The sequence below is a fragment of the Pelodiscus sinensis genome, chromosome 24, assembly GCF_049634645.1.
Source record: "Pelodiscus sinensis isolate JC-2024 chromosome 24, ASM4963464v1, whole genome shotgun sequence".
In the NCBI taxonomy this organism is placed as follows: Eukaryota; Metazoa; Chordata; order Testudines; family Trionychidae; genus Pelodiscus; species Pelodiscus sinensis.
In genome coordinates, this window is record NC_134734.1 from 19,825,459 (window position 1) to 19,837,354 (window position 11,896).

At 58.2% G+C, this 11,896-nt stretch overlaps 1 protein-coding gene across 1 annotated transcript in view; it reads left to right on the forward strand.

Moving 5' to 3' along the window:
• RBM8A (RNA binding motif protein 8A) overlaps positions 1–11,896 on the forward strand; it is a 13,074-nt gene continuing 1,178 nt past the window's right edge. Inside the window, exons 1-5 of the mRNA XM_075907795.1 lie at positions 1–159; positions 5,760–5,819; positions 6,799–6,876; positions 8,164–8,300; positions 11,173–11,309. Coding sequence (XP_075763910.1) covers positions 93–159; positions 5,760–5,819; positions 6,799–6,876; positions 8,164–8,300; positions 11,173–11,309 — 479 coding nt within the window. The 5' untranslated portion in view covers positions 1–92. The remainder of the gene's footprint in view (positions 160–5,759; positions 5,820–6,798; positions 6,877–8,163; positions 8,301–11,172; positions 11,310–11,896) is intronic.

The window sequence follows — 11,896 nt, forward strand, 5'->3', positions numbered from 1 at the left end:
CGGCCCCTCCCCTTTCCCGCCGTGCAGCGCGGCCTCGGCTCGGGTCTTCCCGTCCCTTCTGTGGCAGCGGCGGGCAGCGGAGCGGCGGCAAGATGGCGGACGTGCTGGATCTTCACGAGGCGGGCGGCGAGGACTTCGCCATGGACGAGGATGGGGACGGTACCGAACCCCCCCCGGCCCCGCCCAACTGGGCCGAGTCTGGGTCCGACCCCCCCCCCCGGCCCGCCCGGATCTATCGGAGCTGGAATCTTCCCCCCCCCCCCCCCCCCAGTGGTAGCGCCCCCCCCCCCACCGCTATTTCGGGTGGTGCGGACCCAGAACTCGGGGCGGGGCTGGGGCTGCGCTGGAGGCCCCGCCCCCTCGCCCCGCCCCATCCTGCCTGGTTCTGAGTCCAGCGTCGCCCCCCTCCCCCCCCCCCCCCCACGCCCGGCTCTGACCCCGCCTCCCCCCGGGGTCGCTCTAGAGCAGCGTCTCTCAGCCTGTGTTTATAAAATACCCCAATGCACTCGCCCCGCCCCCAGAACCCCCCTCCCCTGCTCTAACCCGATACCCCGCCCCCAGAGCCCCCCCTCCCCTGCTCTAACCCGATACCCCGCCCCCAGAGCCCCCCCTCCCCTGCTCTAACCCGATACCCCGCCCCCAGAGCCCACCTCCCCTGCTCTAACCCGATACCCCGCCCCCAGAGCCCCCCTCCCCTGCTCTAACCCGATACCCCGCCCCCAGAGCCCCCCTCCCCTGCTCTAACCCGATACCCCGCCCCCAGAACCCCCCTCCCCTGCTCTAACCCGATACCCCGCCCCCAGAGCCCCCCTCCCCTGCTCTAACCCGATACCCCGCCCCCAGAGCCCCCCTCCCCTGCTCTAACCCGATACCCCGCCCCCAGAGCCCACCTCCCCTGCTCTAACCCGATACCCCGCCCCCAGAGCCCCCCTCCCCTGCTCTAACCCGATACCCCGCCCCCAGAACCCCCCTCCCCTGCTCTAACCCGATACCCCGCCCCCAGAGCCCCCCTCCCCTGCTCTAACCCGATACCCCGCCCCCAGAGCCCCCCTCCCCTGCTCTAACCCGATACCCCGCCCCCAGAGCCCCCCTCCCCTGCTCTAACCCGATGCCCCGCCCCCAGAGCCCCCCCTCCCCTGCTCTAACCCGATGCCCCTCCCCCAGAGCCCCCCCTCCCCTGCTCTAACCCGATACCCCGCCCCCAGAGCCCCCCTCCCCTGCTCTAACCCGATACCCCTCCCCCAGAGCCCCCCCTCCCCTGCTCTAACCCGATACCCCGCCCCCAGAGCCCCCCTCCCCTGCTCTAACCCGATACCCCGCCCCCAGAGCCCCCCTCCCCTGCTCTAACCCGATGCCCCGCCCCAAGAGCCCCCCTCCCCTGCTCTAACCCGATGCCCCGCCCCCAGAGCCCCCCTCCCCTGCTCTAACCCGATGCCCCGCCCCCAGAGCCCCCCCTCCCCTGCTCTAACCCGATGCCCCGCCCCCAGAGCCCCCCTCCCCTGCTCTAACCCGATGCCCCGCCCCCAGAGCCCCCCTCCCCTGCTCTAACCCGATGCCCCGCCCCCAGAGCCCCCCTCCCCTGCTCTAACCCGATGCCCCGCCCCCAGAGCCCCCCTCCCCTGCTCTAACCCGATGCCCCGCCCCCAGAGCCCCCCTCCCCTGCTCTAACCCGATGCCCCGCCCCCAGAACCCCCCCTCCCCCGCTCTAACCCGATGCCCCGCCCCCAGAACCCCCCCTCCCCCGCTCTAACCCGATACCCCGCCCCCAGAACCCCCCCTCCCCCGCTCTAACCCGATGCCCCGCCCCCAGAGCCCCCCTCCCCCGCTCTAACCCGATGCCCCGCCCCCAGAGCCCCCCTCCCCTGCTCTAACCCGATACCCCGCCCCCAGAACCCCCCTCCCCTGCTCTAACCCGATACCCCGCCCCCAGAGCCCCCCTCCCCTGCTCTAACCCGATACCCCGCCCCCAGAGCCCCCCTCCCCGGCTCTAACCCGATACCCCGCCCCCAGAACCCCCCTCCCCTGCTCTAACCCGATGCCCCGCCCCCAGAGCCCCCCTCCCCTGCTCTAACCCGATGCCCCGCCCCCAGAGCCCCCCTCCCCTGCTCTAACCCGATACCCCGCCCCCAGAGCCCCCCTCCCCTGCTCTAACCCGATACCCCGCCCCCAGAGCCCCCTTCCCCTGCTCTAACCCGATACCCCGCCCCCAGAGCCCCCCTCCCCTGCTCTAACCCGATGCCCCGCCCCCAGAGCCCCCCTCCCCTGCTCTAACCCGATGCCCCGCCCCCAGAGCCCCCCTCCCCTGCTCTAACCCGATGCCCCGCCCCCAGAGCCCCCCCTCCCCTGCTCTAACCCGATGCCCCGCCCCCAGAGCCCCCCCTCCCCTGCTCTAACCCGATGCCCCGCCCCCAGAGCCCCCCTCCCCTGCTCTAACCCGATGCCCCGCCCCCAGAGCCCCCCTCCCCTGCTCTAACCCGATGCCCCGCCCCCAGAGCCCCCCTCCCCTGCTCTAACCCGATGCCCCGCCCCCCAGAGCCCCCCTCCCCTGCTCTAACCCGATGCCCCGCCCCCAGAGCCCCCCTCCCCTGCTCTAACCCGATGCCCCGCCCCCAGAGCCCCCCTCCCCTGCTCTAACCCGATACCCCGCCCCCAGAGCCCCCCTCCCCTGCTCTAACCCGATGCCCCGCCCCCAGAGCCCCCCTCCCCTGCTCTAACCCGATGCCCCTCCCCCAGAGGCCCCCTCCCCTGCTCTAACCCGATACCCCGCCCCCAGAGCCCCCCTCCCCTGCTCTAACCCGATACCCCGCCCCCAGAGCCCCCCTCCCCTGCTCTAACCCGATACCCCGCCCCCAGAGCCCCACCTCCCCTGCTCTAACCCGATACCCCGCCCCCAGAACCCCCCTCCCCTGTTCTAACCCGATGCCCCGCCCCCAGAGCCCCACCTCCCCTGCTCTAACCCGATGCCCCGCCCCCAGAGCCCCCCTCCCCTGCTCTAACCCGATGCCCCTCCCCCAAAGCCCCCCTCCCCTGCTCTAACCCGATGCCCCTCTCCCAAAGCCCCCCTCCCCTGCTCTAACCCGATGCCCCTCCCCCAGAACCCCCCTCCCCTGCTCTAACCCGATGCCCCTCCCCCAAAGCCCCCCTCCCCTGCTCTAACCCGATGCCCCTCCCCCAAAGCCCCCCTCCCCTGCTCTAACCCGATGCCCCGCCCCAGAGCCCCCCTCCCCTGCTCTAACCCGATGCCCCTCCCCCAGAACCCCCCTCCCCTGCTCTAACCCGATGCCCCTCCCCCAAAGCCCCCCTCCCCTGCTCTAACCCGATGCCCCTCCCCCAAAGCCCCCCTCCCCTGCTCTAACCCGATGCCCCGCCCCAGAGCCCCCCTCCCCTGCTCTAACCCGATGCCCCTCCCCCAGAACCCCCCTCCCCTGCTCTAACCCGATGCCCCTCCCCCAGAACCCCCCTCCCCTGCTCTAACCCGATGCCCCGCCCCAGAGCCCCCCTCCCCTGCTCTAACCCGATGCCCCTCCTCCAAAGCCCCCCTCCCCTGCTCTAACCCGATGCCCCTCCCCCAGAACCCCCCTCCCCTGCTCTAACCCGATGCCCCCGCCCCCAGAGCCCCCCTCCCCTGCTCTAACCCGATGCCCCGCCCCCAGAGCCCCCCTCCCCTGCTCTAACCCGATGCCCCGCCCCCAGAGCCCCCCTCCCCTGCTCTAACCCGATGCCCCGCCCCAGAGCCCCACCTCCCCTGCTCTAACCCGATGCCCCGCCCCCAGAGCCCCCCTCCCCTGCTCTAACCCGATGCCCCGCCCCCAGAGCCCCACCTCCCCTGCTCTAACCCGATGCCCCGCCCCCAGAGCCCCACCTCCCCTGCTCTAACCCGATGCCCCTCCCCCAGAGCCCCCCTCCCCTGCTCTAACCCGATGCTCCTCCCCCAGAGCCCCCCTCCCCTGCTCTAACCCGATGCCCCGCCCCCAGAGCCCCCCCTCCCCTGCTCTAACCCGATACCCCGCCCCCAGAGCCCCCCTCCCCTGCTCTAACCCGATGCCCCGCCCCCAGAGCCCCCCTCCCCTGCTCTAACCCGATGCCCCGCCCCCAGAGCCCCCCTCCCCTGCTCTAACCCGATGCCCCGCCCCCAGAGCCCCCCTCCCCTGCTCTAACCCGATGCCCCGCCTCCAGAGCCCCCCTCCCCTGCTCTAACCCGATGCCCCGCCTCCAGAGCCCCCCTCCCCTGCTCTAACCCGATGCCCCTCCCTCAGAGCCCCCCTCCCCTGCTCTAACCCGATGCCCCTCCCCCAGAGCTCCCCCCTCCCCTGCTCTAACCCGATGCTCCTCCCCCAGAGCTCCCCCCTCCCCTGCTCTAACCCGATGCTCCTCCCCTAGAACCCCCCCTCCCCTGCTCTAACCCGATGCTCCTCCCCCAGAGCTCCCCCCTCCCCTGCTCTAACCCGATGCTCCTCCCCCAGAGCTCCCCCCTCCCCTGCTCTAACCCGATGCTCCTCCCCCAGAGCCCCCCCTCCCCTGCTCTAACCCGATGCTCCTCCCCCAGAGCCCCCCCTCCCCTGCTCTAACCCGATGCTCCTCCCCCAGAGCCCCCCCTCCCCTGCTCTAACCCGATGCTCCTCCCCCAGAGCCAGCCCCCCTCCCCTGCTCTAACCCAATGCCCCTCCCCCAGAGCCAGGTCCCCCCAGCCCTCCCCTGCTCTAACCCAGTGTCCCCTCCCCCCCCCCAATCAGCCGTGCATGGGATGTTTGGTAACCCTCCCTTCTGAAGTACCCACTCCTGCCTCTGTGGCTTGACTGCAGGGAGCAAGTAAGTGGCCTGCCAGCGCCGGGCTGGCTGCATGCGACTGTGAGCCCCAGTCCAGTGTCCCCCTATTGTGGCTCCTCAGGGCAACTGCCCCCTGCCTTGCTACACCACTGATGCGGGAGAGGAGAGGTCCTTTGGAACAAAGCTTATTGTGCCACTGTAACCACCACCAGGCAGATTTGAACCTGGGACCTCTGAAGCTTAGTATAGGAGCCTCTACCTTTGAGTTAAAAGCTGGCTGCCTCTCAGCACAGGCTGTAGAGGTCTCTTGTTCTCTCCTGTTTCTGTGGTGTAGGTGCCACTGTATGGGACAGTGAACCACTCTAGGTGTGTGGGTTACACCAGTTCATTGCCTTTTAGTTCCTCTCTGCAGCGCCAAGGGGAAGGGGTGATGGGGATGCATTGTACTGAGCTGCTGGCAGGGGTGGGGGAAATGCATCTCCAGGTTCAGCTGCCCTCCCCGCTGGAGCACCCTGGGGAGGCTGTCAGAGAGGAAATGAACTAGGAGAGCGGGATGTGGAAGTGATTTTTTTTTTCTCCCTGCCCAAACCCAGCCCCGAACTTGAAACTGCCCTGGGTCTCACCGGAGCTGCCGCAGCCACACCCTTTTCCCACCAGTGCTAGGGCGCATGTGCAGAGCGGCTGTTAACATCCAGGCACGGCTCTGAACATTAAATTTGACAGGCACATACTGCCTCCCCGATCCCCTTCGCAGGGCAAAATCCTTGACATTTGCCAAATTTCACTCGTGTCGATGTACAGACTTCTCTTGCGTACTCCTAAGGGTACGTGAACCACTGGTTGAGAAACACTGTTCTAGACCCTGCACCATCTGGGTCCAGCCTGATTCTGATCTGATAACATTCTTCCCTCCACTGCCACCATGTCCCCCCCCATACAGTATGCTTCAGCCCTCCTTCCAGTTGAAATTAACACCTTGAACTTCTCTGCAGAAAGCATCCACAAACTGAAGGAGAAAGCAAAGAAGAGGAAAGGCCGAGGATTTGGTTCAGGTGAAGATTTTGCTCTGAACACTAGTTCAGTGGTCCCCAACCTTTTTGGGCTTCCAGGCGGGGGCGGGGCCGCGCATGCGTCACGCGCCCGGGGTGGGGGCCACGCATGTGTCAGGGCCTGAGGCGCAAGAATGGCTCGGGCCGGCCATGGTCACTAGGTGGGCGCCATGGCGCCCGCGGGCACCACGTTGGGGACCACTGCTCTAGTTACTGTGTGTGTAAATTATAAGGGGCCTCCTGTGGCTGTGTAGCTAATTGGAATGGACTGGCTGCTTCTAAACAGGAACTGCCCAGTGGCTTTAGCCCCAGGAGTGTGTTCTAGGACCTTGCCTCGGTTTCCCTAGTCTGTAAAATAGACATACAGCTGAGTGACATGACTTGACCGAGCTCACCAAGAGTCTGACTCGTATCACAGTTTTACATATATTAGACCTGTGTAATTCTAGCGTTTTTTTTTGTGCTGTAAAACTTAAATGCCAGGATGTTTCTATGCACCTTGGAGGTAATAGGGATGTAAAAAGTCCTTTAAAAATGGAACCATGTAATCGCTAAAAATCCTAGCAGTTACTTAGTTATACCGCAGAGCCCGCGATGGGTGTGAAGCTTAAATAAGCTTAATTCTGCAGAGCCCGGAGTGAAGCCTCCCCAGGAGGCAGTGTGTAACCTCTGCCAGGGGGTGGGTCGGGGCATGGACAGGGGCTGCTGTGGCCGGCCAGCAGGAGCAGCTCCCTGCCCAGTGTGGGTGGGGGGTTGCTCCAGGCCCTATTGGGTAACCGTTTATATTCCTAGCTTACAACAGCTTGAGTACGTGTCTACGTTGACTTGGACTGTAAACTCTTGAGGGCGGGAATTGTCTGCTACTGTACAGTGCTTCCTACAATGGGGCTGCATTCCTGGCTGGTCCCTAAGCACAAGCACAAGTAATACATATTTTTACTCCTCGAAAATAATCTTTTGTCTGCCCCTGTTGTGTGCCTAGAGGAAGGCTCAAGGGCCAGAGTTCGGGAGGACTATGACAGCGTGGAACAAGATGGGGATGAACCTGGGCCTCAGAGATGTGAGTATCTGTGAGAGGGGTGGTCACCCAGCCTTGGCCCATCATGCTGTGGGGCTGCTTTAAGGAGGAAGAGAAACCAATTTGGTTATGGGAGAGAATGAGGTACAGTGGATAGAGCTGGGCTGGGACTCAGGAGACTTGGGATCTATTTCCCTGCTCTGCCACAGGCCTGTGGGATGACCTTGGGCAAGTCCCTTCAACTCTTTGTACTTTGGCTTTCTCATCTGTAAACTTTTTTGGAGATCAACTGATTAAAAGTGCTGGGTACGAATTAGGCACTAAGGATGCTAAGAGGCAGGTAATGGACTAATTGTGTAGTCGATACAAATTGTATCGACTACACGATTAGTCGAGAAGGGAAGGCGGTCAGAAGAAGCTGCGGTGCTGCAACTGAAATGTAGTAGGAGTGGAGTGCGCAGGCAGCCCGGCTCTTGCTGCATTGAAGCTGCAACGGGGGTAGATCCCGGACCAGCACAAACCGGAACACAGCCAGGACTGCTGCGGCTCTGCATTTTAAATGGAGTAAGAGCCGGGTGGCTCTTGCTACATTCAATATACAGAGCCACAGTAGTCCTGAGCCGAGACTGAGCCAGACTTGCTCAGTCCTGGCTCGTGCCAGGTCTAGCAGCCCCTGTCTGCTCCGGCAGTAGCCTCTGTTTGTGGCAGCCAGGGCTGGACATGAACAGGGGCTGCTGCTGGAGCAGATGGGCTGCCACAGAGGGGCTGCTTCACGGTAGCCTCCTCTCCTCCCCAGTCGCCCCAGAGGCAGCAGCGGGAGTGGGGCAGGTGGCACCATGGAGATTGTGATGGGGGGAACCGGCTTTTAAGCTGGCTCCCTCCAGAACTGGCTCCTGTCCCTCCCTCGCTGCCTCTGATACATAGTAGATACTCAACTACTCACATCGCTATTAGCAGGGCTTGACAAATTATACAGTCTACTCACCCGTGGTCACGGTTCGGCGAGCTCTGCCTATTAGGGATTATCATTATAATGATATGTACGTTGTGCCCAGACCAGAAACAGAGCGGCTGTCTCCAGGGCTATCGAGCTGCCTTTAGAGTCACTCCATCGAGTCTGCATCCATTTTCAATTAGCACCTTACTGCCAGTGGGTTCCAAGCTGAGCCAGGGGTCTGGCCAAGGTGTTGGGAGGGTCCCTTTCCATCCTGCATGTGTAGATGCGGGGGGGGGGGGTGCGTGTGCGCAGCGGGATATGTGTCAAGCATTGGAGCGAGCCCTGCGTTCTGTGTAACAAGTGTTGCTTTTCCTTGCATGCCTACGCTACAGCGGTGGAGGGTTGGATTCTCTTTGTCACTGGAGTTCATGAGGAGGCCACTGAAGAGGATATTCACGACAAGTTTGCAGAGTACGGCGAGATAAAGAACATCCACTTGAATCTGGACAGACGAACGGGTTACCTGAAGGTAGGAGTGATTGGGGCATTCGCCACTGGTTCAATTCTCTGCTCTGCCACAGACTCCATGTGTGGCCTTGGGCTGGTCACTTAGGCCCAGATCCATAAAGATATTTAGGCTCCTAACTCCCGCTGGTTTCAGTAGGAGCGAGGCATCTGAATATCTTGGAGGATGTGAGTCTTAGTGTCTTTGTGCTTCGTCTGCATAATGGACATTACAGCACTGCCCTTATCTCACTAGGGGTGTTTGTGTGTGAGAGACAGAGAGGGGATAGATACCTTACAGATTGCATGGTGCTCAGATACTGTGGGTAAGGGGGGGCAGAGAAGTGAGGATTCCAAGCAGATGAAATTACCCCTGTGCAATTGGGAGAGGAAAAGAAACTGAACACTGGGCTGGGAGCCAGGAGCTCTGAGGGATGAGTTCCCAGCTTTGAGAGGGGATAGTGTAACCTAGTGGTTAGAGTGGAAGAGATGGAATTCTTGACTCCAGTTTAGACAGGGTATTGCGGTGTGACCTAGGATAGGTCACTTCAGCTCTGTGGGACAGTGTTTCTAAATTGGGGAGAATACTACAGACAGAGGCCTGTGAGGCACAAGTAATTTGTTTAGTCTTAACTAATGTATTTTGAGCTCTTCAGAGAGGCCCTATAGAATGGGGAGGGGGCATAACAGTGAAATCTCTATGAAATCCTCCTTTCCGGTGAAAACGAGAGAGAGAGAGAGGGAGAGAGAGAGAGAGGGAGAGAGAGAGAGTGTGTGTGTGTGTGTGTGTGTGTATCTCTATTTGTAATAAAGGCCCACGCTATTTACTTCATTTGTTGCCAAGTTGGTATTTCTCCTGTCATTGTTGACAGCATTTCTGAAAGTTGTTCTATCTTACAGTAGCCAGATGCATGACTCTGAACTGTTAACCATTCTCAGAGAGTAGTTATTATCCAGCCACTTATGCACCCACATTATAGTAGCCCCATTTAGGTTGTATTTTCCTAGTTTATTGATAAGATGGTCATGCGAAACCGTGTCAAATGCCTTACTAACGTCCAAGTATAACTTGTCCACTGCTTCTCCCTTATCCACAAGACTTGTTATCCTATCAAAGAAAGGTATCAGATTGGTTTGACATGATCTGTTCTTTACAAATCCATGCTGGCTGTTACCTATCACCTTATTATCTTCCAGATGTTTGCAGATGAATTCCTTAATTACTTGCTCCATTCTCTTCCCTGGCACAGAAGTTAGAGAGACTGGGCTGTAGTTTAATGGGTTGTTCTTATTCCCCTTTTTATAGATGGGGCACTAGATTTGCCCTTTTCCAGTCTTCTGGAATCTTTCTCCATTTTCATGGTTTTTCAAAGATGATAGCTAAAGGCTCAGATACCTCCTCTATCAGCTCCTTGAGTATTCTAGGATGCATTTCATCAGGCTCTGGTGACGTGAAGACCTCTAACTTTTCTAAGTAATTTTTAACTTATTCTTTCCCTATTTTAATTTCTAAACCTACCCCATTTCCACTAGCATTCACTGTTAGGCATCCTGTCACCATCAAACTTCTTGGTGAAAACCGAAACAAAGAAGTCATTAAGCACCTCTGCCATTTCCAAGTTTCTTGTTATTGTTTCTCCCTCTTCACTGAGCAATGGGCCTACTCTGTCTTTTGTTTTCCTCTTGCTTCTAATATATTTGTAGAATATCTTGTTACCCTTTATGCTTCTAGCTAGATTTAGCTAGTTTTGTGCCTTTGCCTTTCTAATCTTGCCTCTGCATACTTGTGGTGTTCGCTTATATTCATCCTTTGTAGTTTGACCTAGTTTCCACTTTTTATACGACTCCTTTTTTATTTTTAGATCCTGTAAAATCTCCTGGTTGATCCAAGGTGGTCTCCTGCTATATTTTCTATCTTTTCAGTGGAATAGTTTGCTTTTGTGCCCTTAATAACATCCCTTGAAAAAACTGCCAGCTCTTTTCAGTTTTTTCCTCATTGTCTTACTTCCCATGGGACCTTACCTACCCCCTCTCTGAGTTTACTAAAATCTGCCTTTCTGAAATCCATTGTCTCTATTTTGTTGTTCTCCCTGCTACCATTCCTTAGAATCATGAACTCTGTGATTTCATGATCACTTTCACCCAAGCTGCCTTCCACTTTCAAATTTTCAACCAGTTCCTCCTTATTTGTTGAAATCAAATCTAGAACAGCTTCCCCCCAGTAACTTTCTCAACCTTCTGAAATCAAAAATTGTCTCCAATGCAGTTCAAGAATTTATTGGATAATCTGTGCCCTACTGTGTTAGTTTCCGAACAGATGTCAGCATAGTTGAAATCCCCCAATACCACCAAATCCTGTGCTTTGGAAGATTTTGTTAGCTGTTCAAAAAAAGCCTCATCCATTTCTTCTGCCTGGGTAGGTGGTCTATAATAGACCCCTAGCATGACATCACCCTTGTTTTTTACCCCTTTAACCTAACCCATAGAATCTCAACAAGTCTGTCTCCTACGTCCATCTCCACCTGAGTCCAAGTGTATACATGTTGAGTGTTACTTATCTTCTAAGTGTTTTCAAATAGATTGCTTTAATTATATGCTCCATTTATCTTTCTGGGTACTGGAGTTAAACTGACTGGTCTGTAATTCCCCTGGTTGTGCTTAGTCCCCTATTTATGGATGGCGACTATATTTGCCCTCTTCCAGTCCTCCTGTTTTCCGTGAGTTTACAAAGGCAATTGCTAACGGCTTAGCTATCTCCGTGGTGGAGCAGAGTGTACTGAATTCTCTTGATCTGTTTCTGTAATCGGCTGTAAAGGCTGGCCCAGCCTCTCATGTGTTTTGCTAACACCCCACCACCACCACTGGATCACTCAGTCTTCTCTCCTTCCACCCCACAGGGATACACTTTAGTAGAATATGAAACGTACAAAGAAGCCCAGGCAGCGATGGAGAGCCTTAATGGACAGGACCTGATGGGGCAGCCAATCAGCGTGGACTGGTGCTTTGTCAGGGGGCCTCCGAAAGGGAAAAGACGGTAAGAAGCTGCTAAGGGCTTTATTGAGGGCTGCGTCCCAGCTGACATGGCTTGGGCCTTAGCTTGGCGGTCTCATCAGAGATGCCGCCCTCTCACAGTGGGAGGCAGTTGCTCCAGGCTCTCCAGTGCTGGTGGAACATGATGGACTGAGTGCCCGGAAGCCACTGAATAACAGGATTTTATGTTAGACCAGTAGGAAATTCTTTGCCACAGAGATTTTCTCTCCCTTTCTGTAACCTGGAGCTGCTGCGTGGAACTTTGAGTTCTTGCACTTAGTACATGTGCATGCTCCACAGGCTTTCACCTTAACCTCTGTGCTTGTCTTCCGGAGACACTAGGAACTCAGTTTTCAAATTTCTGGAAACAGATTTTTCCCTACAGAGAAAGGAACTGCCAGAAGCAGGGCAGGAAATGTCAGAGTCCTCTCGAAGGAGGAATGCAATGCAGACAAGCGAAATGGCAAATGAAGTGCAGATTTGAATTTCCCGTGCTTCAGTTGCATAATCGCAGCCGGCCGCTTTTCCGAAATAGCGTATTTCGAGAAAACAAACGTGATCCACGCGGGGTTGTTTCGGAAAGAAACCCTT